The 22,776-nt window shown below is 41.4% G+C and overlaps 2 protein-coding genes across 2 annotated transcripts in view; both read left to right on the forward strand.

The window, feature by feature from the left end:
- The window catches only part of LOC132892109 (collagen alpha-3(VI) chain), a 43,836-nt gene extending 38,299 nt beyond the window's left edge, over nucleotides 1–5,537 (forward strand). The window contains exons 7-8 of the mRNA XM_060930508.1: nucleotides 4,814–5,420; nucleotides 5,531–5,537. Of these exons, the coding sequence (XP_060786491.1) occupies nucleotides 4,814–5,420; nucleotides 5,531–5,537 (614 nt within the window). The remainder of the gene's footprint in view (nucleotides 1–4,813; nucleotides 5,421–5,530) is intronic.
- Nucleotides 5,538–5,580: 43 nt separating this feature from the next.
- The window catches only part of col6a3 (collagen, type VI, alpha 3), a 96,485-nt gene continuing 79,289 nt past the window's right edge, over nucleotides 5,581–22,776 (forward strand). The window contains exons 1-15 of the mRNA XM_060930509.1: nucleotides 5,581–6,115; nucleotides 9,085–9,690; nucleotides 10,009–10,608; nucleotides 10,789–11,388; nucleotides 11,596–12,192; nucleotides 12,633–13,232; nucleotides 13,412–14,011; nucleotides 14,219–14,815; nucleotides 16,841–17,437; nucleotides 17,878–18,477; nucleotides 18,658–19,257; nucleotides 19,465–20,061; nucleotides 20,502–21,101; nucleotides 21,282–21,881; nucleotides 22,089–22,685. Coding sequence (XP_060786492.1) covers nucleotides 5,611–6,115; nucleotides 9,085–9,690; nucleotides 10,009–10,608; nucleotides 10,789–11,388; nucleotides 11,596–12,192; nucleotides 12,633–13,232; nucleotides 13,412–14,011; nucleotides 14,219–14,815; nucleotides 16,841–17,437; nucleotides 17,878–18,477; nucleotides 18,658–19,257; nucleotides 19,465–20,061; nucleotides 20,502–21,101; nucleotides 21,282–21,881; nucleotides 22,089–22,685 — 8,896 coding nt within the window. The 5' untranslated portion in view covers nucleotides 5,581–5,610. The remainder of the gene's footprint in view (nucleotides 6,116–9,084; nucleotides 9,691–10,008; nucleotides 10,609–10,788; nucleotides 11,389–11,595; nucleotides 12,193–12,632; nucleotides 13,233–13,411; nucleotides 14,012–14,218; nucleotides 14,816–16,840; nucleotides 17,438–17,877; nucleotides 18,478–18,657; nucleotides 19,258–19,464; nucleotides 20,062–20,501; nucleotides 21,102–21,281; nucleotides 21,882–22,088; nucleotides 22,686–22,776) is intronic.

A 22,776-nucleotide genomic window follows, 5' to 3' on the forward strand; every position in this document is an offset into this window, starting at 1 on the left:
GTGAATACAATATCAGTTTTTGAGATTTGTAAATTATTGCATTCCGTTTTTATTTACAATTTGTACTTTGTCCCAACTTTTTTGGAATCGGGGTTGTAAAACAGAACATCAGAACCATTCAGGAAGAAAAAGGTGGATGGTTCTGATGGTTCTAAAAGTTGTTTCCAGACAGTTTGAAAGTTTGGAGAAGGAAAATGAGTTTCTGTTGTTTAATAAAATGATGACTCATAGGCTACTGATAGTAAATACTATGGGGTCTTTAAAACAATGATGGGAGATGTGCAGACATTTGTGCTGCACTGCATCTGGTGTGGATTTCCTTTTCTGGGAGTAGACAGCTTCAAAGTGTACTTCAGATACTGATTTCATTATTCAGTAGACTAATTCACAAGATGAAGTCACAGGCCCTGCCATGGCTGTACATGATCTTTTAGTATGAATGGCCATTGGTGTTGATATCACATTACAGCTGTGAACTCCAACTCCCAGAATTCACCCCTGCAGCATGACTTGAACGTCTGACTTCATTTCCTACTTCTTCACATGAATCAAGTTAACTGGACTTCTGATTACACACACCTGGGCACAGTCACACTATAAATGTGCACACTATATATAGCTCATAGATTCATTCTGAATTTGTGATCTTTCACTCCAAGTGCTTTGCCTAGCAATGATGCTAAGTACTTTGAACTTGTGCTGTGTTTCTGGTTTCATGACTTTATTTCATTTTTACTTGGCTCTTTGTTTTGCCCTTGTAAAGTCTATAGCTGATTGCCTGGCCCGTATCTGTTTTTCTTAATTCTGTTTTGGATTTGCTTGATCTTTCATAAAATTAGCCTGCACTTGCATTCAACTCTGCCTTCTGCATGACATTTGAGAGTGCAAAACCAAATACATTGAATGCAATTTGATTCAAAACCACTTGACATATGTCAGGTTGATTAGTTTGATGAGTTTCCATTAATTCATCCACAACTGGTTTCATCCCTAAAAAATGTTGCTTTGTTACATGTGTTATCTTATCCACATGGTAATAACTCTCACTAATATACTATGTATGCATTTTCAGGACTTGTGAAAAATTTATGTGACAATAGTTGGCATTTAGTTGGCATTCTCTTGGAAACTGGTTTCTCATTCTGTCATTTCCTCAATAGGTCTGCTTGCTTTTGTAAAAGTGTCCAATCTAGGGAGATCCTTTGTCTTGGAGGTTTTGTCTCTTGTACTGCTCCCTCAGAGGCAAATTTATTTGTCACTATTTTGGCTACCCACATACTTTTCTTTTATATTCTCCTCCAAATATTCTTTAACGCAAGACAGATGAACATGAAAAAAAAAACCCTTTATTTAGTGCATGTTCTATGTCTAGACACCTGTTTCTCTGATTTTTATTCTGGTAAATTGTAGTTGATCTCAGGATAATGTTCAATGCCCAGTGGTAGCACTAAAATATTGTGCTACTCAGCATTAGAGCTTATGACTTATTAGATGACTTACATAATTCAACATTATTTATTACAGTGTCTTGCAAAAGTGTTCATCCCCCTTTGTGTTTATCCTGTTTTGTTGCATTACAAGCTGGAATTAAAATGGATATTTGGGGGGTTAGCACCATTTGATTTACACAACATGCCTACCACTTTAAAGGTGAAATTTTTTTTATTGTGACACAAACAATAATTAAGATGAAAAAACAGAAATCTGGAGTGTGCATAGGCATTCACCCCCTTTCATATGAAACCCCTAAATAAGAGCTGGTCCAAACAATTCACTTCATAAGTCACATAATTAGTTGATTAAGATCCACCTGTATGCAATCAAAGTGTCACATGATCTGTCACATGATGTCTGTATAAATCAACCTGTTCTGGAAGGACACTGACTCTGCAACACTACTAAGCAAACAGCGTGAGAACCAAGGAGCACTCCGAACATGTCAGAGACAAAGTTGTGAAGAAGTATAGATCAGGGTTGAGTTAAAAAATAATCCCAAACTTTGAATATTCCAGGGAGCACCATTAAATCCATTATAGCAAAATGGAAAGAATATGGCACAACTACAAACCTGACAAGAGAAGGCCACCCACCAAAACTCACAGACCAGGCAAGGAGGGCATTAATCAGAGATGCACCAAAGACACCAAAGATAACACTGAAGGAGCTGCAAAGATCCACAGCAGAGATGGGAAAATCTGTCCATAGGACCACTCAGGGGCGTGTTTAGCCTATTTTTGGAGGTGCTCAAGCATTGTTAAACACAACACAATAATATGCATAATGCAATATTGATGTTCCCTGGTCTATGAACAGAATGATAAAAACGACATTTATCATCCATATCGAGATGCTTTTGTGCAGAGCTGTACAAGTGCTATGGTGCTAGACCACCGTGTGTTAGTCAATTTTATTTAATGTAACATAGCCTTTACGTTTGCTTATCATTCTTATCATGCTTATCAACAAAAAATATAAATTAATGTAAACTAATGTAAAATCATAATAATACACACTATTATTACACAATACACAATAACACATTAATTAACAATTACCACTGTTCAAAATGAATAGCTCCAACATTACAAATGCAGTAGTAGGTCTTGTTTAGTTAAAAATATAATGTAAATATTTGTGTCAGTGGTTGTAAATGTGTAGATATCATAGTTTATTGGGTCAGCTTCTGTTAAAACATTGCATAAGTCTAGTCTTGTCTAGTCTAGTCTTCTTGTCTAGTTAAGTCTAGTCTAAATGCGGAATAAATGTGGAAACACTGTCGTTCAAGCCAGGTGCCTCTGTCAGCTCTGGGGGCTAAGCACCCCCAAAGATCAAACGCTAGAATCGCCCCTGGGACCACTTTAAGACATACACTCCACAGAGTAGCTTTATAGAAGAGTAACCAGAAAAAAAGTCATTGCTTAAGAAAACACGTTTGGAGTTCGCTCAACAACATGTGGCAGACTCCCCAAACACATGGAAGAAGATTCTCTGGTCAAATGAGACTAAAATTGATCTTTTTGGCCATCATGGGAAATGCCTTGTGTGGCACAAACCCAACATCCTGAGAACACCATTCCTACAGTGAAGCATGGTGGTGGCAGCATTATGCTGCAGGGATATTTTTATCTGCAGAGACAGGAAAGCTGGTCAGGATTGAAGGAAAGATGGATGGCACTAAATACAGAGCAATTCTGGAGGAAAACCTGTTTGAATCAACTGGAGGTTTGAAACTGGGATGAAAGTTTATGTTCCAGCAGGACAATGACCCTAAACATACTACTAAAGTTATACTGTAGTGATTTAAAGGGAAGCATTTATTAATGTCTTGGAATGGCCTAGTCAAAGCCCAGACCTCAATCCAATTGAGAATCTGTGGCATAACTTGAAGATTGCTTTACAACAAAGCAATCCATCTAACTTGAAGGAGTTGGAGCAGTTTTGCCTTGAGGAATGGGCAAAAACTCCAGGGGCTAGATATGCTAAGCTAATAGAGACATACCCCAAGAGACTTGCAGCTGTAATTGCAGCAAAACGTGGCTCTACACAGTATCGACTTTTGGGGGGTAAATACCTATGCACTCTCCAGATTTATGTTTTTTTTTTCATCTTATTTACGCATAAAAGGGAATCAGCTGAACTGACAGCTAATGTGGGCTGACCTTAGATCAGCTGCAGTCAGCTGATGTAGCTGGGATTGAGGGCTGAGCTTGACTTTGTGGCCTGCCAGAACTATGCTACACTCCATTTCTGTCAGGACCACTTCTGTCAAGGAACTTTATCCACATTGCAATATTTGCAATGAGTTGTATTTTGGGCGGCACGGTGGTGTAGTGGTTAGCGCTGTCGCCTCACAGCAAGAAGGTCCTGGGTTCGAGCCCCGGGGCCAGCGAGGGCCTTTCTGTGTGGAGTTTGCATGTTCTCCCCGTGTCCGTGTGGGTTTCCTCCGGGTGCTCCGGTTTCCCCCACAGTCCAAAGACATGCAGGTTAGGTTAACTGGTGACTCTAAATTGACCATAGGTGTGAGTGTGAATGGTTGTCTGTGTCAGCCCTGTGATGACCTGGCGACTTGTCCAGGGTGTCTTTCGCCCGTAGTCAGCTGGGATAGGCTCCAGCTTGCCTGCGACCCTGTAGAAGGATAAAGCGGCTAGAGATAATGAGATGAGATTTATTGTTTGTCACAATAAAACAATTTTCACCTTTAAAATTGTAGACATGTTGTGTAAATCAAATGGTGCTAACCCCCCAAAAATCCATTTTAATTCCAGCTTGTAATGCAACAAAACAGGACAAACACAAAAGGGGATGAATACTTTTGCAAGACACTGTACATTGTTCAGTGACAATTCTTGACACATGTAAGCTACTTTGTGACAATGTCCTTTGATAAAAGCTCTATACAAATAAAATTGAACTGAACTGAAGGTAGGCCACACATACTGCACAACAGCATGCTTCATTTTATCAAGAAAACTAATGTATAAATAAACAAATATGTCAATGAAACAGGGGATGGGACAGCCAAAGCTGAGCCAACTGCAATTACAGCACACCTCAGAAAGCATGGCTTAAGGCCAATGTATAAACTGTCTATTTGTCTTTTTTTCTGATTATCCATGAGCATCACTACAAAACACGTTTCTATGAAACTATAAGTAGTACAACCATGACAGTTGACAATGAAAAGCATGATTGTATGATTTCAGTGGATTGAAATGTTGTGGATTAAATTGCTTGATAAAATGGAAGTGTGCATATAATGCTTCAGAAACATGTCTAGTGTGAATTGACTTTCTTGCATTTTTTCTTCTTACAGCAGATGGTGGAAAAAAAGATGTTGTTTTTTTAATTGATGGCTCTGACAGCACTAAGGAAACTTTCTCAAGCATGAAAAATTTTATCCTGCTCTTGGCAAAAAGGTTAAGCTTTGGGCAGGACAGAGATCGCATTTCTGTGGTCCAGTACAGTGACAATGCAAAAGTTGAGTTCTTTTTGAATACACATTTCTCAAGGCAAGAGGAAGTTATTGACCGTATAAAACACCTGCGCCACAAAGGTGGAGAACTACGTTATACTGGGGCAGCTTTACAATATGTAAAGGATAACATCTTTTCGACCCTCTCAGGGAGCAGACGTTTAGAGGGTGTACCACAGATTTTGGTTCTGCTGAGTGCAGGACGGTCTAGGGATGATGTTAGAGGCCCAGTTAAAGCCCTAAAAGAAGCTGGAGTCTTTCCATTAAATATCGGTACACCAAATGCAGACACTCTTGAACTACAAACAATATCCTATCAACCAAATTACTTTTTTATTGTTGACTTTGATAACCTTTTCACAATTAAAGAGGATGTTTTATCTTTAATAAAAGAGATATCAAACAAACAAGTGGCAACCAGCATCCCTTCAGTTTTTGGTAAGAGAGGGTGTCCTTTTTATTTCATTTATTTTTTTTTTATACTTTCATGCTTTTATATCTTTTACTCTATAATTGCTCATATTGTAAAGCTAAGTATTTTGCTGCTTCTCATTCTAGAATCTAGAAAAAGTGATGTTGTATTTCTTGTGGATGGATCTGATGATGCTAAAAATGGCTTTGAGGCAATCCGTGCCTTTATGCAAAAGATTGTTCAAAATCTCAATGTAGAAGAAAGTGGTGACAGGGTTGCCCTGGTCCAGTACAGTCGAGATGCGACTGCCAATTTTTATCTCAACTCATATTCAACCAAGAATGAAGTGCAGAATTCAATACAATCTGTCAAACACAAAGCAGGGAGGCCACTGAATAGTGCTGCTGCCCTCCAGTTTATTAAAGATTATATATTCACTCCATCATCTGGAGCCAGATATCTTGAGGGATCACGTCAGGTACTGTACATATTTTCTGGTGGACGATCAAATGATGATATCAGAGGTGCTTCACAAGCATTAAGGGAAAGTAAAATAATAGTTTTTACTTTTGGAACAAGAAATGCTGACGCTTTGGAGTTACAGACAATGTCCTTGACACCAGCATATGCCTTCTCCATCCCTGACTTTAACTTCCTTGATAGCACCTATCAAGTAGTTGCCTCCATCACTGGTGTTGAAGAAAGTTCAGTGAAGTTTACAACATCTAAGGGTAAGAACTCATAAACACAGCACACTGATTCTTTTGTGTGTGTGTGTGTTTTCCTGGCATGATTGGGGAAAAAAAAAAAACTTGTGCACCTATCTTAATTACATATATACCTCATTAAGAACAACAATATGTATCAATATGGATCCACTCAGTATTTGGGCATGTCCAGACATTTGGAGTGTGTTTTTAAGACTTTTGCTTCTTTAGGATATCTACTTTGGAGTGACTTTGACACTTAGGAAGCTCTGGTATGAAGTGCCTGCTGTTTAAAAAATAAATAAATAAATAAAATAAAAGGGTATTACCTGAGCTCTTCAGGTGGAAGTCAGAAAATTTTAAATGCAAATGAGGTTCATGCTACTGGCAAGTAGAAGATCCAGAGAGTCTCCCCATAGACCTCCCAGTGCCGTAGTGACTTACACCAGTGCCTTAAGAATAACTGTACAGTGGGGCAAAAAAGTATTTAGTCAGTCACCAAATGTGCAAGTTCTCCCACTTAAAAAGATGAGAGAGACCTGTAATTTTCATCATAGGTATACCTCAACTATGAGAGACAAAATGAGAGAAAAAAAATCCAGAAAATCACATTGTCTGTCTGATTTTTAAAGAATTTATTTGCAAATTATGGTGGAAAATAAGTATTTGGTCAATAACAAAAGTTCATCTCAATACTTTGTTATATACCCTTTGTTGGCAATGACAGTGGTCAAACATTTTCTTTAAGTCTTCACAAGGTTTTCACACACTGTTGCTGGTATTTTGGCCCATTCCTCCATGCAGATCCCCTCTACAGCAGTGATGTTTTGGGGCTGTCGCTGGGCAACACGGACTTTCAACTCCCTCCAAAGATGTTCTATGGGGTTGAGATCTGGAGACTGGCTAGGCCACTCCAGGACCTTGAAATGCTTCTTACGAAGCCACTCCTTCGTTGCCCGAGCAGTGTGTTTGGGATCATTGTCATGCTGAAAGACCCAGCCACATTTCATCTTCAATGCCTTTGCTGATGGAAGGAGGTTTTCACTCAAAATCTCAAGATACGGGCGGCACGGTGGTGTAGTGGTTAGCGCTGTCGCCTCACAGCAAGAAGGTCCGGGTTCAAGCCCCGTGGCCGGTGAGGGCCTTTCTGTGTGGAGTTTGCATGTTCTCCCCGTGTCCACGTGGGTTTCCTCCGGGTGCTCCGGTTTCCCCCACAGTCCAAAGACATGCAGGTTAGATTAACTGGCAACTCTAAATTGACCGTAGGTGTGAATGTGAGTGTGAATGGTTGTCTGTGTCTATGTGTCAGCCCTGTGATGACCTGGCGACTTGTCCAGGGTGTACCCTGCCTTTCGCCCGTAGTCAGCTGGGATAGGCTCCAGCTTGCCTGCGACCCTGTAGAAGGATAAAGCGGCTAGAGATAACGAGATGAGATGAGATCTCACAATACATGGCCCCATTCATTCTTTCCTTTACACGGATCAGTCGCCCTGGTCCCTTTGCAGAAAAACAGCCCCAAAGCATGATGTTTCCACCCCCATGCTTCACAGTAGGTATGGTGTTCTTTGGATGCAACTCAGCATTCTTTCTCCTCCAAACACGACAAGTTGAGTTTTTACCAAAAAGTTCTATTTTGGTTTCATCTGACCATATGACATTCTCCCAATCCTCTTCTGGATCATCCAAATGCTCTCTAGCAAACTTCAGACGGGCCAGGACATGTACTGGCTTAAGCAGGGGGACACGTCTGGCACTGCAGGATTTGAGTCCCTGGCGGCATAGTGTGTTACTGATGGTAGCCTGTGTTACTTTGTTCCCAGCTCTCTGCAGGTCATTCACTAGGTCCCCCCGTGTGGTTCTGGGATTTTTGCTCACCATTCTTGTGATCATTTTGACCCCACGGGGTGAGCTCTTGTGTGGAGCCCCAGATTGAGGGAGATTATCAGTGGTCTTGTATGTCTTCCATTTTCTAATAATTGCTCCCACAGTTGATTTCTTCACACCAAGCTGCTTACCTATTGCAGATTCAGTCTTCCCAGCCTGGTGCAGGTCTACAATTTTGTTTCTGGTGTCCTTTGACAGCTCTTTGGTCTTGGCCATAGTGGAGTTTGGAGTGTGACTGTTTGAGGTTGTGGACAGGTGTATTTTATACTGATAGCGAGTTCAAACAGGTGCCATTAATACAGGTAACGAGTGGAGGACAGAGGAGCCTCTTAAAGAAGAAGTTACAGGTCTGTGAGAGCCAGAAATCTTGCTTGTTTGTAGGTGACCAAATACTTATTTTACCGAGGAATTTACCAATTAATTCATTAAGAATCCTACAGTGTGATTTCCTGGATTCTTTCCCCCCATTCTGTCTCTCATAGTTGAAGTGTACCTATGATGAAAATTACAGGCTTCTCTCATCTTTTTAAGTGGGAGAACTTGCACAATTGGTGACTGACTAAATACTTTTTTGCTCCACTGTATTTCATATTGAAATACAGTCTACTTCCTCACAGATAAATTACACAAATGCTGTCCCTAATTTTCATAATTTAGAAAATATCTAACAGAATCTCTAAACAAAACTCAAAGAAGACAATCAATCAGAAGTCCATATTAATGCAATAGACTGAAAGGACAGAAGGTCCATTTTTAAAATGGAAACATTAGAAGTATTTATATTACTGATAGGACGTTTGCCTACTGTCTGGATAGAGATTCTGTGCATGTTCTCTAAATGGCCAGTAGGTGCATTGGCTAGGCTAGATTGCGGCAAGGTGTAAAAGTCTGGGTGAATGTTTGTGTGTATGGTGTCCTGTGATAGACTGGTACTCCATCCAGGTTCTATTACCACCTCACACCCAGTGTTCCTGGGATAGGATCTAGAAAAAATAAGTGGGTGAAGTGATAGGTGAATGTGAGTGAGTGAGAGTATTTGGAGAATTATACATTGTAATGTAGGTGAAGAGCTTTCTAAATGAAATCATCTTTTGTTTTCTATCCCTCAGCAAATGAATTTCAAAGTAAAGCGATGAAAAGAGATATTGCTTTTCTTGTGGATGGCTCAGACAATACTAGAAGAGGATTTCAAGCATTACGTGATTTTTTATACAATGTTATTGCAAATCTCACGATTGGAGTAAATGAGAACAGAATTGCAATGATTCAGTACAGCAATGTAGCAGTTGCCAATTTTCATCTAAATTCATTTCTGAGGAAAAAAGATGTATTAAATGCTGTTAAAGGTCTTACACACAAAGGGGGAAGACCCCTTAATACAGGCTCTGCTCTTTGGTATGTTAATAATAATATATTTGCTGCACCATCAGGCAGTAGAAAGCATGAAGGAGTCCCTCAAATACTAATTCTCCTATCTGGGGGAAAATCAAAAGACAGTATTGATGAGGCACTGACTGCCCTCAAGCATGCTGGAGTTTCAGTAATTGGAATAGGGACACAAAATTCAGATGCTCAAGAGCTACAAAAAATTACATCTGGATTAACATCATTCTTTGTGGATGACTATGATGACCTAAAAAATATTGAAGAGAAAGTAGTGGCAGCAGTGAAAATGGATTTGTCAAAAGAGACAGCAAAAAATGAATCTGTGATTGGTGAGTCATGTCAATGTCAGATAAAATGTGAATAAATAATTTGTTTGTGTATGACACAGCAAAAATGAATACATTTAAATGGCAATTACATTGTTAATCCATTTTATATATTGTCAAAGCAAAATGAATGAAAAAGATGATATTAGACTCCTTAGGGATGATACAGATGGCAATAGGAATTATTGTGAAGGGGAGAGAAATTACTTTATAAATAGTCCCAGTCAGGATAATGTGAATTTTATATATATATATATATATATATATATATATATATATATATATATATATATATATATATATATATTTCACTCTCTGCAGCTGACCAAAGATTTGACCAGAAAGATCTCGTATTTCTTCTGGATGGTTCAGATGGCACTCGGAATTATTTCACAGCAATGCGTAATTTCATTCAAAGCATTGTGGAGAAATTAAATGTGTCAGAGGGGAGAGACCGTGTCTCTGTAGTGCAATTCAGCAGAGATCCAGAGGTGCATTTCTATCTCAACACGTTCCCAACAAAGGAGAGTATTCTCAACACTATTAGAGGTCTGAGGCACAAAGGAGGGAGTCCGCTCAACACAGGAATGGCTCTCCAGTATGTAAGGGACACAGTGTTCAGCCCCTCTTCTGGAAGCAGACGTTTAGAGGGTGTTCCTCAGGTATTGATTTTGTTGAGTGGAGGAAGGTCATTTGATAATGTTGACGTGCCAGCCTCTTCCCTGAAAGAGCTTGGAGTCTTGATTTTTCCTGTGGGATCAGTAGACTCTGATAGACATGAATTGCAGAAGATCTCAAATGACCCTAGGTCCACACTCTCGGTGACAGACTTTACTTACCTCCCCAATGTGCAAGAGCAGCTTCTGACCATCATTAACACTGCACTTATAAGATCCACAAGTATCTCTCCGACAACAATAGGTAAGTCGATCATTTTGGGGACTTTTTTGCCAAAGTTATTCTAAATTTTACTCGACCTGTAGAGCAGTCCGTGAACCCTATCCAGCATGAGCCAGGCTGCTGCTTAGCACAACAAGTCTTCTGTGACCCTTGTTTACAATATTGTGTTGTTGTTTTTTTTTTATCCTTAATTATCCCTAGTTGAGTCTCGTCTACCAAGGAGAGATGTTGTTTTCCTGCTGGATGGGTCAGAGGGCAATAGAAATGGGTTCCCCGCAATGATAGACTTTGTTCAACGAGTGGTGGAGAGGTTGAACATAGGCGAGAACAAAGATCGTGTTTCTGTAGTCCAGTTCAGCAGAGATACAGATATTCATTTCTATCTTAATGCATATACAACAAAGGAGGACGTTCTTGGCGCAGTCAGAGTTTTGAGGCAAAAAGGAGGAAAGCCCCTGAACATGGGGGCAGCTCTACAGTACGTCAGAGAAAACGTATTTATTGCCTCCTCGGGCAGTAGACGACTGGAGGGTGTACCACAGATGCTGATCCTGTTGAGTGCCGGAAGGTCATTTGACAATGTCGATATCCCAGCTTCAGCACTGAAGGACCTGGGAATCTTGATTTTTGGAATAGGATCAAGCGACTCTGAACGCAATGAACTTGAGAGGATTTCATTTGACCCCAGTTTTGCGCTAATTGTGTCAGATTTCGCTGAGCTCCCAAATGTCCAAGACCAACTTTTGACTTCCATAGAGGCTGTGGCAGCTCCCATTACTCCGTCCTCCCCACCATCACTTGGTATGACTGTCCTAAAGCAATAGATTACTTTGATGAGCATGACTTTACTTTTCTTTAACTTGTGTCCTCTTCATAAACAGATAGCACATTTGAAAAACTAATTTAATTGGCAAATTACTCAGTGAAAATGTCTCAATAGTACTGCTTCTTCCAACCGATGCACTTTACCAAAATATCTTGCTGTGATTGGATGTGTTTCTTTCGTAGTTGATTATGAGGGTCCCAGAAAGGATGTTGTCTTCCTGCTGGATGGTTCAGATGGGACTAGGAATGGATTCCCTGCCATGCTTGATTTTGTACAAAGACTAGTGGAAAAGTTTAACTTTGAGGACAGCATGGACCATGTTTCGGTGGTGCAATACAGTACAAATGCCGAGGTGCATTTCTATCTGAGTACCTTTTCGACAAAAGATGAAATCCTCAATGCCATCAGCACTGTAAAGCACAAAGGCGGGAGACGTGTCAACACAGGGTCAGCTCTCCAATATGTGAGAGAAAATGTCTTCACTGCTTCTGCTGGCAGTAGACATCAGGAGGGCGTGCCTAATATCCTCATTCTGCTCAGGGGATCAAGGTCAACAGATAATGTTGATCTCCCGGCCTCTGCCCTGAAAGAGAGTGGAGTCTTAATTTTTGGTGTTGGCACCAGGAATTTGAGCAGTGAAATTCAGAGAATCGCAAATGGCCCTTCCTATGCTCAGACGGTTTCTGAGCTCTCTGACCTAGCCAGTGTCCAGCAGCAATTTTACAACTCTCTCAGCACTGCACTTCTAGACGTAATGCCAGTGATACCTACTGTGATAGGTAAGGTATATTTTAACAGCAATGATCAAATTTACTGCACAAATAGTTTTTTGGAATTCCAGCATACCCTTTGTTTAAATATGTTTATCATGCATGAGGTGATTTTACAGATAATTTTCCATGCTTTTATTCTATTTCAGTCTGTTCTGAGATTCTAGCAGTTATGTTTTACAATGGTTTTAGTATACGTGGCATAGATCTCACAGGCCATCTCTAAGATGCTAGCCAATAAGCAATTGTGCAGATTCCCTTGCATGGTCTCCAAGGTTACTACTGCCAAATTTGGTGCAAAACTAAAAAAACAAACAAACACCAACAAAAAAAGACGAGTCAGCTTGACCAACAATTGCACAATACAGACTGTGACTGGGAGGGAGGTAACTTTGAAAATAGTCCCACTAAGGTTGATATGACTTTTTTTTACATTTCACTCTCTGTAGTTGACCAAAGATTTGACCAGAAAGATCTCGTATTTCTTCTGGATGGTTCAGATGGCACTCGGAATTATTTCACAGCAATGCGTAATTTCATTCAAAGCATTGTGGAGAAATTAAATGTGTCAGAGGGGAGAGACCGTGTCTCTGTAGTGCAATTCAGCAGAGATCCAGAGGTGCATTTCTATCTCAACACGTTCCCAACAAAGGAGAGTATTCTCAACACTATTAGAGGTCTGAGGCACAAAGGAGGGAGTCCGCTCAACACAGGAATGGCTCTCCAGTATGTAAGGGACACAGTGTTCAGCCCCTCTTCTGGAAGCAGACGTTTAGAGGGTGTTCCTCAGGTATTGATTTTGTTGAGTGGAGGAAGGTCATTTGATAACGTTGACGTGCCAGCCTCTTCCCTGAAAGAGCTTGGAGTCTTGATTTTTCCTGTGGGATCAGTAGACTCTGATAGACATGAATTGCAGAAGATCTCAAATGACCCTAGGTCCACACTCTCGGTGACAGACTTTACTTACCTCCCCAATGTGCAAGAGCAGCTTCTGACCATCATTAACACTGCACTTATAAGATCCACAAGTATGTCTCCGACAACAATAGGTAAGTCGATCATTTTGGGGACTTTTTTGCCAAAGTTATTCTAAATTTTACTCGACCTGTAGAGCAGTCTGTGAACCCTATCCAGCATGAGCCAGGCTGCTGCTTAGCACAACAAGTCTTCTGTGACCCTTGTTTACAATATTGTGTTGTTGTTTTTTTTTATCCTTAATTATCCCTAGTTGAGTCTCGTCTACCAAGGAGAGATGTTGTTTTCCTGCTGGATGGGTCAGAGGGCAATAGAAATGGGTTCCCCGCAATGATAGACTTTGTTCAACGAGTGGTGGAGAGGTTGAACATAGGCGAGAACAAAGATCGTGTTTCTGTCGTCCAGTTCAGCAGAGATACAGATATTCATTTCTATCTTAATGCATATACAACAAAGGAGGACATTCTTGGCGCAGTCAGAGTTTTGAGGCAAAAAGGAGGAAAGCCCCTGAACATGGGGGCAGCTCTACAGTACGTCAGAGAAAACGTATTTATTGCCTCCTCGGGCAGTAGACGACTGGAGGGTGTACCACAGATGCTGATCCTGTTGAGTGCCGGAAGGTCATTTGACAATGTCGATATCCCAGCTTCAGCACTGAAGGACCTGGGAATCTTGATTTTTGGAATAGGATCAAGCGACTCTGAACGCAATGAACTTGAGAGGATTTCATTTGACCCCAGTTTTGCGCTAATTGTGTCAGATTTCGCTGAGCTCCCAAATGTCCAAGACCAACTTTTGACTTCCATAGAGGCTGTGGCAGCTCCCATTACTCCGTCCTCCCCACCATCACTTGGTATGACTGTCCTAAAGCAATAGATTACTTTGACGAGCATGACTTTACTTTTCTTTAACTTGTGTCCTCTTCATAAACAGATAGCACATTTGAAAAACTAATTTAATTGGCAAATTACTCAGTGAAAATGTCTCAATAGTACTGCTTCTTCCAACCGATGCACTTTACCAAAATATCTTGCTGTGATTGGATGTGTTTCTTTCGTAGTTGATTATGAGGGTCCCAGAAAGGATGTTGTCTTCCTGCTGGATGGTTCAGATGGGACTAGGAATGGATTCCCTGCCATGCTTGATTTTGTACAAAGACTAGTGGAAAAGTTTAACTTTGAGGACAGCATGGACCATGTTTCGGTGGTGCAGTACAGTACAAACGCCGAGGTGCATTTCTATCTGAGTACCTTTTCGACAAAAGATGAAATCCTCAATGCCATCAGCACTGTAAAGCACAAAGGCGGGAGACGTGTCAACACAGGGTCAGCTCTCCAATATGTGAGAGAAAATGTCTTCACTGCTTCTGCTGGCAGTAGACATCAGGAGGGCGTGCCTAATATCCTCATTCTGCTCAGGGGATCAAGGTCAACAGATAATGTTGATCTCCCGGCCTCTGCCCTGAAAGAGAGTGGAGTCTTAATTTTTGGTGTTGGCACCAGGAATTTGAGCAGTGAAATTCAGAGAATCGCAAATGGCCCTTCCTATGCTCAGACAGTTTCTGAGCTCTCTGACCTAGCCAGTGTCCAGCAGCAATTTTACAACTCTCTCAGCACTGCACTTCTAGACGTAATGCCAGTGATACCTACTGTGATAGGTAAGGTATATTTTAACAGCAATGATCAAATTTACTGCACAAATAGTTTTTTGGAATTCCAGCATACCCTTTGTTTAAATATGTTTATCATGCATGAGGTGATTTTACAGATAATTTTCCATGCTTTTATTCTATTTCAGTCTGTTCTGAGATTCTAGCAGTTATGTTTTACAATGGTTTTAGTATACGTGGCATAGATCTCACAGGCCATCTCTAAGATGCTAGCCAATAAGCAATTGTGCAGATTCCCTTGCATGGTCTCCAAGGTTACTACTGCCAAATTTGGTGCAAAACTAAAAAAACAAACAAACACCAACAAAAAAAGACGAGTCAACTTGACCAACAATTGCACAATACAGACTGTGACTGGGAGGGAGGTAACTTTGAAAATAGTCCCACTAAGGTTGATATGACTTTTTTTTACATTTCACTCTCTGTAGTTGACCAAAGATTTGACCAGAAAGATGTTGTATTTCTTCTGGATGGTTCAGATGGCACTCAGAATTATTTCACAGCAATGCGTAATTTCATTCAAAGCATTGTGGAGAAATTAAATGTGTCAGAGGGGAGAGACCGTGTCTCTGTAGTGCAATTCAGCAGAGATCCAGAGGTGCATTTCTATCTCAACACGTTCCCAACAAAGGAGAGTATTCTCAACACTATTAGAGGTCTGAGGCACAAAGGAGGGAGTCCGCTCAACACAGGAATGGCTCTCCAGTATGTAAGGGACACAGTGTTCAGCCCCTCTTCTGGAAGCAGACGTTTAGAGGGTGTTCCTCAGGTATTGATTTTGTTGAGTGGAGGAAGGTCATTTGATAACGTTGACGTGCCAGCCTCTTCCCTGAAAGAGCTTGGAGTCTTGATTTTTCCTGTGGGATCAGTAGACTCTGATAGACATGAATTGCAGAAGATCTCAATTGACCCTAGGTCCACACTCTCGGTGACAGACTTTACTTACCTCCCCAATGTGCAAGAGCAGCTTCTGACCATCATTAACACTGCACTTATAAGATCCACAAGTATCTCTCCGACAACAATAGGTAAGTCGATCATTTTGGGGACTTTTTTGCCAAAGTTATTCTAAATTTTACTCGACCTGTAGAGCAGTCCGTGAACCCTATCCAGCATGAGCCAGGCTGCTGCTTAGCACAACAAGTCTTCTGTGACCCTTGTTTACAATATTGTGTTGTTGTTTTTTTTATCCTTAATTATCCCTAGTTGAGTCTCGTCTACCAAGGAGAGATGTTGTTTTCCTGCTGGATGGGTCAGAGGGCAATAGAAATGGGTTCCCCGCAATGATAGACTTTGTTCAACGAGTGGTGGAGGGGTTGAACATAGGCGAGAACAAAGATCGTGTTTCTGTAGTCCAGTTCAGCAGAGATACAGATATTCATTTCTATCTTAATGCATATACAACAAAGGAGGACGTTCTTGGCGCAGTCAGAGTTTTGAGGCAAAAAGGAGGAAAGCCCCTGAACATGGGGGCAGCTCTACAGTACGTCAGAGAAAACGTATTTATTGCCTCCTCGGGCAGTAGACGACTGGAGGGTGTACCACAGATGCTGATCCTGTTGAGTGCCGGAAGGTCATTTGACAATGTCGATATCCCAGCTTCAGCACTGAAGGACCTGGGAATCTTGATTTTTGGAATAGGATCAAGCGACTCTGAACGTAATGAACTTGAGAGGATTTCATTTGACCCCAGTTTTGCGCGAATTGTGTCAGATTTCGCTGAGCTCCCAAATGTCCAAGACCAACTTTTGACTTCCATAGAGGCTGTGGCAGCTCCCATTACTCCGTCCTCCCCACCATCACTTGGTATGACTGTCCTAAAGCAATAGATTACCTTGACGAGCATGACTTTACTTTTCTTTAACTTGTGTCCTCTTCCTAAACAGATACCACATTTGAAAAACTAATTTAATTGGCAAATTACTCAGTGAAAATGTCTCAATAGTACTGCTTCTTCCAACCGATGCACTTTACCAAAATATCTTGCTGTGATTGGATGTGTTTCTTTCGTAGTTGATTATGAGGGTCCCAGAAAGGATGTTGTCTTCCTGCTGGATGGTTCAGATGGGACTAGGAATGGATTCCCTGCCATGCTTGATTTTGTACAAAGACTAGTGGAAAAGTTTAACTTTGAGGACAGCATGGACCATGTTTCGGTGGTGCAATACAGTACAAATGCCGAGGTGCATTTCTATCTGAGTACCTTTTCGACAAAAGATGAAATCCTCAATGCCATCAGCACTGTAAAGCACAAAGGCGGGAGACGTGTCAACACAGGGTCAGCTCTCCAATATGTGAGAGAAAATGTCTTCACTGCTTCTGCTGGCAGTAGACATCAGGAGGGCGTGCCTAATATCCTCATTCTGCTCAGGGGATCAAGGTCAACAGATAATGTTGATCTCCCGGCCTCTGCCCTGAAAGAGAGTGGAGTCTTAATTTTTGGTGTTGGCACCAGGAATTTGAGCAGTGAAATTCAGAGAATCGCAAATGGCCCTTCCTATGCTCAGACGGTTTCTGAGCTCTCTGACCTAGCCAGTGTCCAGCAGCAATTTTACAACTCTCTCAGCACTGCACTTCTAGACGTAATGCCAGTGATACCTACTGTGATAGGTAAGGTATATTTTAACAGCAATGATCAAATTTACTGCACAAATAGTTTTTTGGAATTCCAGCATACCCTTTGTTTAAATATGTTTATCATGCATGAGGTGATTTTACAGATAATTTTCCATGCTTTTATTCTATTTCAGTCTGTTCTGAGATTCTAGCAGTTATGTTTTACAATGGTTTTAGTATACGTGGCATAGATCTCACAGGCCATTTCTAAGATGCTAGCCAATAAGCAATTGTGCAGATTCCCTTGCATGGTCTCCAAGGTTACTACTGCCAAATTTCGTGCAAAACTAAAAAAACAAACAAACACCAACAAAAAAAGACGAGTCAGCTTGACCAACAATTGTACAATACAGACTGTGACTGGGAGGGAGGTAACTTTGAAAATAGTCCCACTAAGGTTGATATGACTTTTTTTTACATTTCACTCTCTGTAGTTGACCAAAGATTTGACCAGAAAGATGTCGTATTTCTTCTGGATGGTTCAGATGGCACTCGGAATTATTTCACAGCAATGCGTAATTTCATTCAAAGCATTGTGGAGAAATTAAATGTGTCAGAGGGGAGAGACCGTGTCTCTGTAGTGCAATTCAGCAGAGATCCAGAGGTGCATTTCTATCTCAACACGTTCCCAACAAAGGAGAGTATTCTCAACACTATTAGAGGTCTGAGGCACAAAGGAGGGAGTCCGCTCAACACAGGAATGGCTCTCCAGTATGTAAGGGACACAGTGTTCAGCCCCTCTTCTGGAAGCAGACGTTTAGAGGGTGTTCCTCAGGTATTGATTTTGTTGAGTGGAGGAAGGTCATTTGATAACGTTGACGTGCCAGCCTCTTCCCTGAAAGAGCTTGGAGTCTTGATTTTTCCTGTGGGATCAGTAGACTCTGATAGACATGAATTGCAGAAGATCTCAAATGACCCTAGGTCCACACTCTCGGTGACAGACTTTACTTACCTCCCCAATGTGCAAGAGCAGCTTCTGACCATCATTAACACTGCACTTATAAGATCCACAAGTATCTCTCCGACAACAATAGGTAAGTCGATCATTTTGGGGACTTTTTTGCCAAAGTTATTCTAAATTTTACTCGACCTGTAGAGCAGTCCGTGAACCCTATCCAGCATGAGCCAGGCTGCTGCTTAGCACAACAAGTCTTCTGTGACCCTTGTTTACAATATTGTGTTGTTGTTTTTTTTTTATCCTTAATTATCCCTAGTTGAGTCTCGTCTACCAAGGAGAGATGTTGTTTTCCTGCTGGATGGGTCAGAGGGCAATAGAAATGGGTTCCCCGCAATGATAGACTTTGTTCAACGAGTGGTGGAGAGGTTGAACATAGGCGAGAACAAAGATCGTGTTTCTGTAGTCCAGTTCAGCAGAGATACAGATATTCATTTCTATCTTAATGCATATACAACAAAGGAGGACATTCTTGGCGCAGTCAGAGTTTTGAGGCAAAAAGGAGGAAAGCCCCTGAACATGGGGGCAGCTCTACAGTACGTCAGAGAAAACGTATTTATTGCCTCCTCGGGCAGTAGACGACTGGAGGGTGTACCACAGATGCTGATCCTGTTGAGTGCCGGAAGGTCATTTGACAATGTCGATATCCCAGCTTCAGCACTGAAGGACCTGGGAATCTTGATTTTTGGAATAGGATCAAGCGACTCTGAACGCAATGAACTTGAGAGGATTTCATTTGACCCCAGTTTTGCGCTAATTGTGTCAGATTTCGCTGAGCTCCCAAATGTCCAAGACCAACTTTTGACTTCCATAGAGGCTGTGGCAGCTCCCATTACTCCGTCCTCCCCACCATCACTTGGTATGACTGTCCTAAAGCAATAGATTACTTTGACGAGCATGACTTTACTTTTCTTTAACTTGTGTCCTCTTCATAAACAGATAGCACATTTGAAAAACTAATTTAATTGGCAAATTACTCAGTGAAAATGTCTCAATAGTACTGCTTCTTCCAACCGATGCACTTTACCAAAATATCTTGCTGTTATTGGATGTGTTTCTTTCGTAGTTGATTATGAGGGTCCCAGAAAGGATGTTGTCTTCCTGCTGGATGGTTCAGATGGGACTAGGAATGGATTCCCTGCCATGCTTGATTTTGTACAAAGACTAGTGGAAAAGTTTAACTTTGAGGACAGCATGGACCATGTTTCGGTGGTGCAGTACAGTACAAACGCCGAGGTGCATTTCTATCTGAGTACCTTTTCGACAAAAGATGAAATCCTCAATGCCATCAGCACTGTAAAGCACAAAGGCGGGAGACGTGTCAACACAGGGTCAGCTCTCCAATATGTGAGAGAAAATGTCTTCACTGCTTCTGCTGGCAGTAGACATCAGGAGGGCGTGCCTAATATCCTCATTCTGCTCAGGGGATCAAGGTCAACAGATAATGTTGATCTCCCGGCCTCTGCCCTGAAAGAGAGTGGAGTCTTAATTTTTGGTGTTGGCACCAGGAATTTGAGCAGTGAAATTCAGAGAATCGCAAATGGCCCTTCCTATGCTCAGACGGTTTCTGAGCTCTCTGACCTAGCCAGTGTCCAGCAGCAATTTTACAACTCTCTCAGCACTGCACTTCTAGACGTAATGCCAGTGATACCTACTGTGATAGGTAAGGTATATTTTAACAGCAATGATCAAATTTACTGCACAAATAGTTTTTTGGAATTCCAGCATACCCTTTGTTTAAATATGTTTATCATGCATGAGGTGATTTTACAGATAATTTTCCATGCTTTTATTCTATTTCAGTCTGTTCTGAGATTCTAGCAGTTATGTTTTACAATGGTTTTAGTATACGTGGCATAGATCTCACAGGCCATCTCTAAGATGCTAGCCAATAAGCAATTGTGCAGATTCCCTTGCATGGTCTCCAAGGTTACTACTGCCAAATTTGGTGCAAAACTAAAAAAACAAACAAACACCAACAAAAAAAGACGAGTCAGCTTGACCAACAATTGCACAATACAGACTGTGACTGGGAGGGAGGTAACTTTGAAAATAGTCCCACTAAGGTTGATATGACTTTTTTTTACATTTCACTCTCTGTAGTTGACCAAAGATTTGACCAGAAAGATCTCGTATTTCTTCTGGATGGTTCAGATGGCACTCGGAATTATTTCACAGCAATGCGTAATTTCATTCAAAGCATTGTGGAGAAATTAAATGTGTCAGAGGGGAGAGACCGTGTCTCTGTAGTGCAATTCAGCAGAGATCCAGAGGTGCATTTCTATCTCAACACGTTCCCAACAAAGGAGAGTATTCTCAACACTATTAGAGGTCTGAGGCACAAAGGAGGGAGTCCGCTCAACACAGGAATGGCTCTCCAGTATGTAAGGGACACAGTGTTCAGCCCCTCTTCTGGAAGCAGACATTTAGAGGGTGTTCCTCAGGTATTGATTTTGTTGAGTGGAGGAAGGTCATTTGATAACGTTGACGTGCCAGCCTCTTCCCTGAAAGAGCTTGGAGTCTTGATTTTTCCTGTGGGATCAGTAGACTCTGATAGACATGAATTGCAGAAGATCTCAAATGACCCTAGGTCCACACTCTCGGTGACAGACTTTACTTACCTCCCCAATGTGCAAGAGCAGCTTCTGACCATCATTAACACTGCACTTATAAGATCCACAAGTATCTCTCCGACAACAATAGGTAAGTCGATCATTTTGGGGACTTTTTTGCCAAAGTTATTCTAAATTTTACTCGACCTGTAGAGCAGTCCGTGAACCCTATCCAGCATGAGCCAGGCTGCTGCTTAGCACAACAAGTCTTCTGTGACCCTTGTTTACAATATTGTGTTGTTGTTTTTTTTTTATCCTTAATTATCCCTAGTTGAGTCTCATCTACCAAGGAGAGATGTTGTTTTCCTGCTGGATGGGTCAGAGGGCAATAGAAATGGGTTCCCCGCAATGATAGACTTTGTTCAACGAGTGGTGGAGGGGTTGAACATAGGCGAGAACAAAGATCGTGTTTCTGTAGTCCAGTTCAGCAGAGATACAGATATTCATTTCTATCTTAATGCATATACAACAAAGGAGGACGTGCTTGGCGCAGTCAGAGTTTTGAGGCAAAAAGGAGGAAAGCCCCTGAACATGGGGGCAGCTCTACAGTACGTCAGAGAAAACGTATTTATTGCCTCCTCGGGCAGTAGACGACTGGAGGGTGTACCACAGATGCTGATCCTGTTGAGTGCCGGAAGGTCATTTGACAATGTCGATATCCCAGCTTCAGCACTGAAGGACCTGGGAATCTTGATTTTTGGAATAGGATCAAGCGACTCTGAACGTAATGAACTTGAGAGGATTTCATTTGACCCCAGTTTTGCGCGAATTGTGTCAGATTTCACTGAGCTCCCAAATGTCCAAGACCAACTTTTGACTTCCATAGAGGCTGTGGCAGCTCCCATTACTCCGTCCTCCCCACCATCACTTGGTATGACTGTCCTAAAGCAATAGATTACCTTGACGAGCATGACTTTACTTTTCTTTAACTTGTGTCCTCTTCGTAAACAGATACCACATTTGAAAAACTAATTTAATTGGCAAATTACTCAGTGAAAATGTCTCAATAGTACTGCTTCTTCCAACCGATGCACTTTACCAAAATATCTTGCTGTGATTGGATGTGTTTCTTTCGTAGTTGATTATGAGGGTCCCAGAAAGGATGTTGTCTTCCTGCTGGATGGTTCAGATGGGACTAGGAATGGATTCCCTGCCATGCTTGATTTTGTACAAAGACTAGTGGAAAAGTTTAACTTTGAGGACAGCATGGACCATGTTTCGGTGGTGCAATACAGTACAAATGCCGAGGTGCATTTCTATCTGAGTACCTTTTCGACAAAAGATGAAATCCTCAATGCCATCAGCACTGTAAAGCACAAAGGCGGGAGACGTGTCAACACAGGGTCAGCTCTCCAATATGTGAGAGAAAATGTCTTCACTGCTTCTGCTGGCAGTAGACATCAGGAGGGCGTGCCTAATATCCTCATTCTGCTCAGGGGATCAAGGTCAACAGATAATGTTGATCTCCCGGCCTCTGCCCTGAAAGAGAGTGGAGTCTTAATTTTTGGTGTTGGCACCAGGAATTTGAGCAGTGAAATTCAGAGAATCGCAAATGGCCCTTCCTATGCTCAGACGGTTTCTGAGCTCTCTGACCTAGCCAGTGTCCAGCAGCAATTTTACAACTCTCTCAGCACTGCACTTCTAGACGTAATGCCAGTGATACCTACTGTGATAGGTAAGGTATATTTTAACAGCAATGATCAAATTTACTGCACAAATAGTTTTTTGGAATTCCAGCATACCCTTTGTTTAAATATGTTTATCAT

This window comes from Neoarius graeffei, chromosome 9 (genome assembly GCF_027579695.1).
Source record: "Neoarius graeffei isolate fNeoGra1 chromosome 9, fNeoGra1.pri, whole genome shotgun sequence".
In the NCBI taxonomy this organism is placed as follows: domain Eukaryota; kingdom Metazoa; phylum Chordata; class Actinopteri; order Siluriformes; family Ariidae; genus Neoarius; species Neoarius graeffei.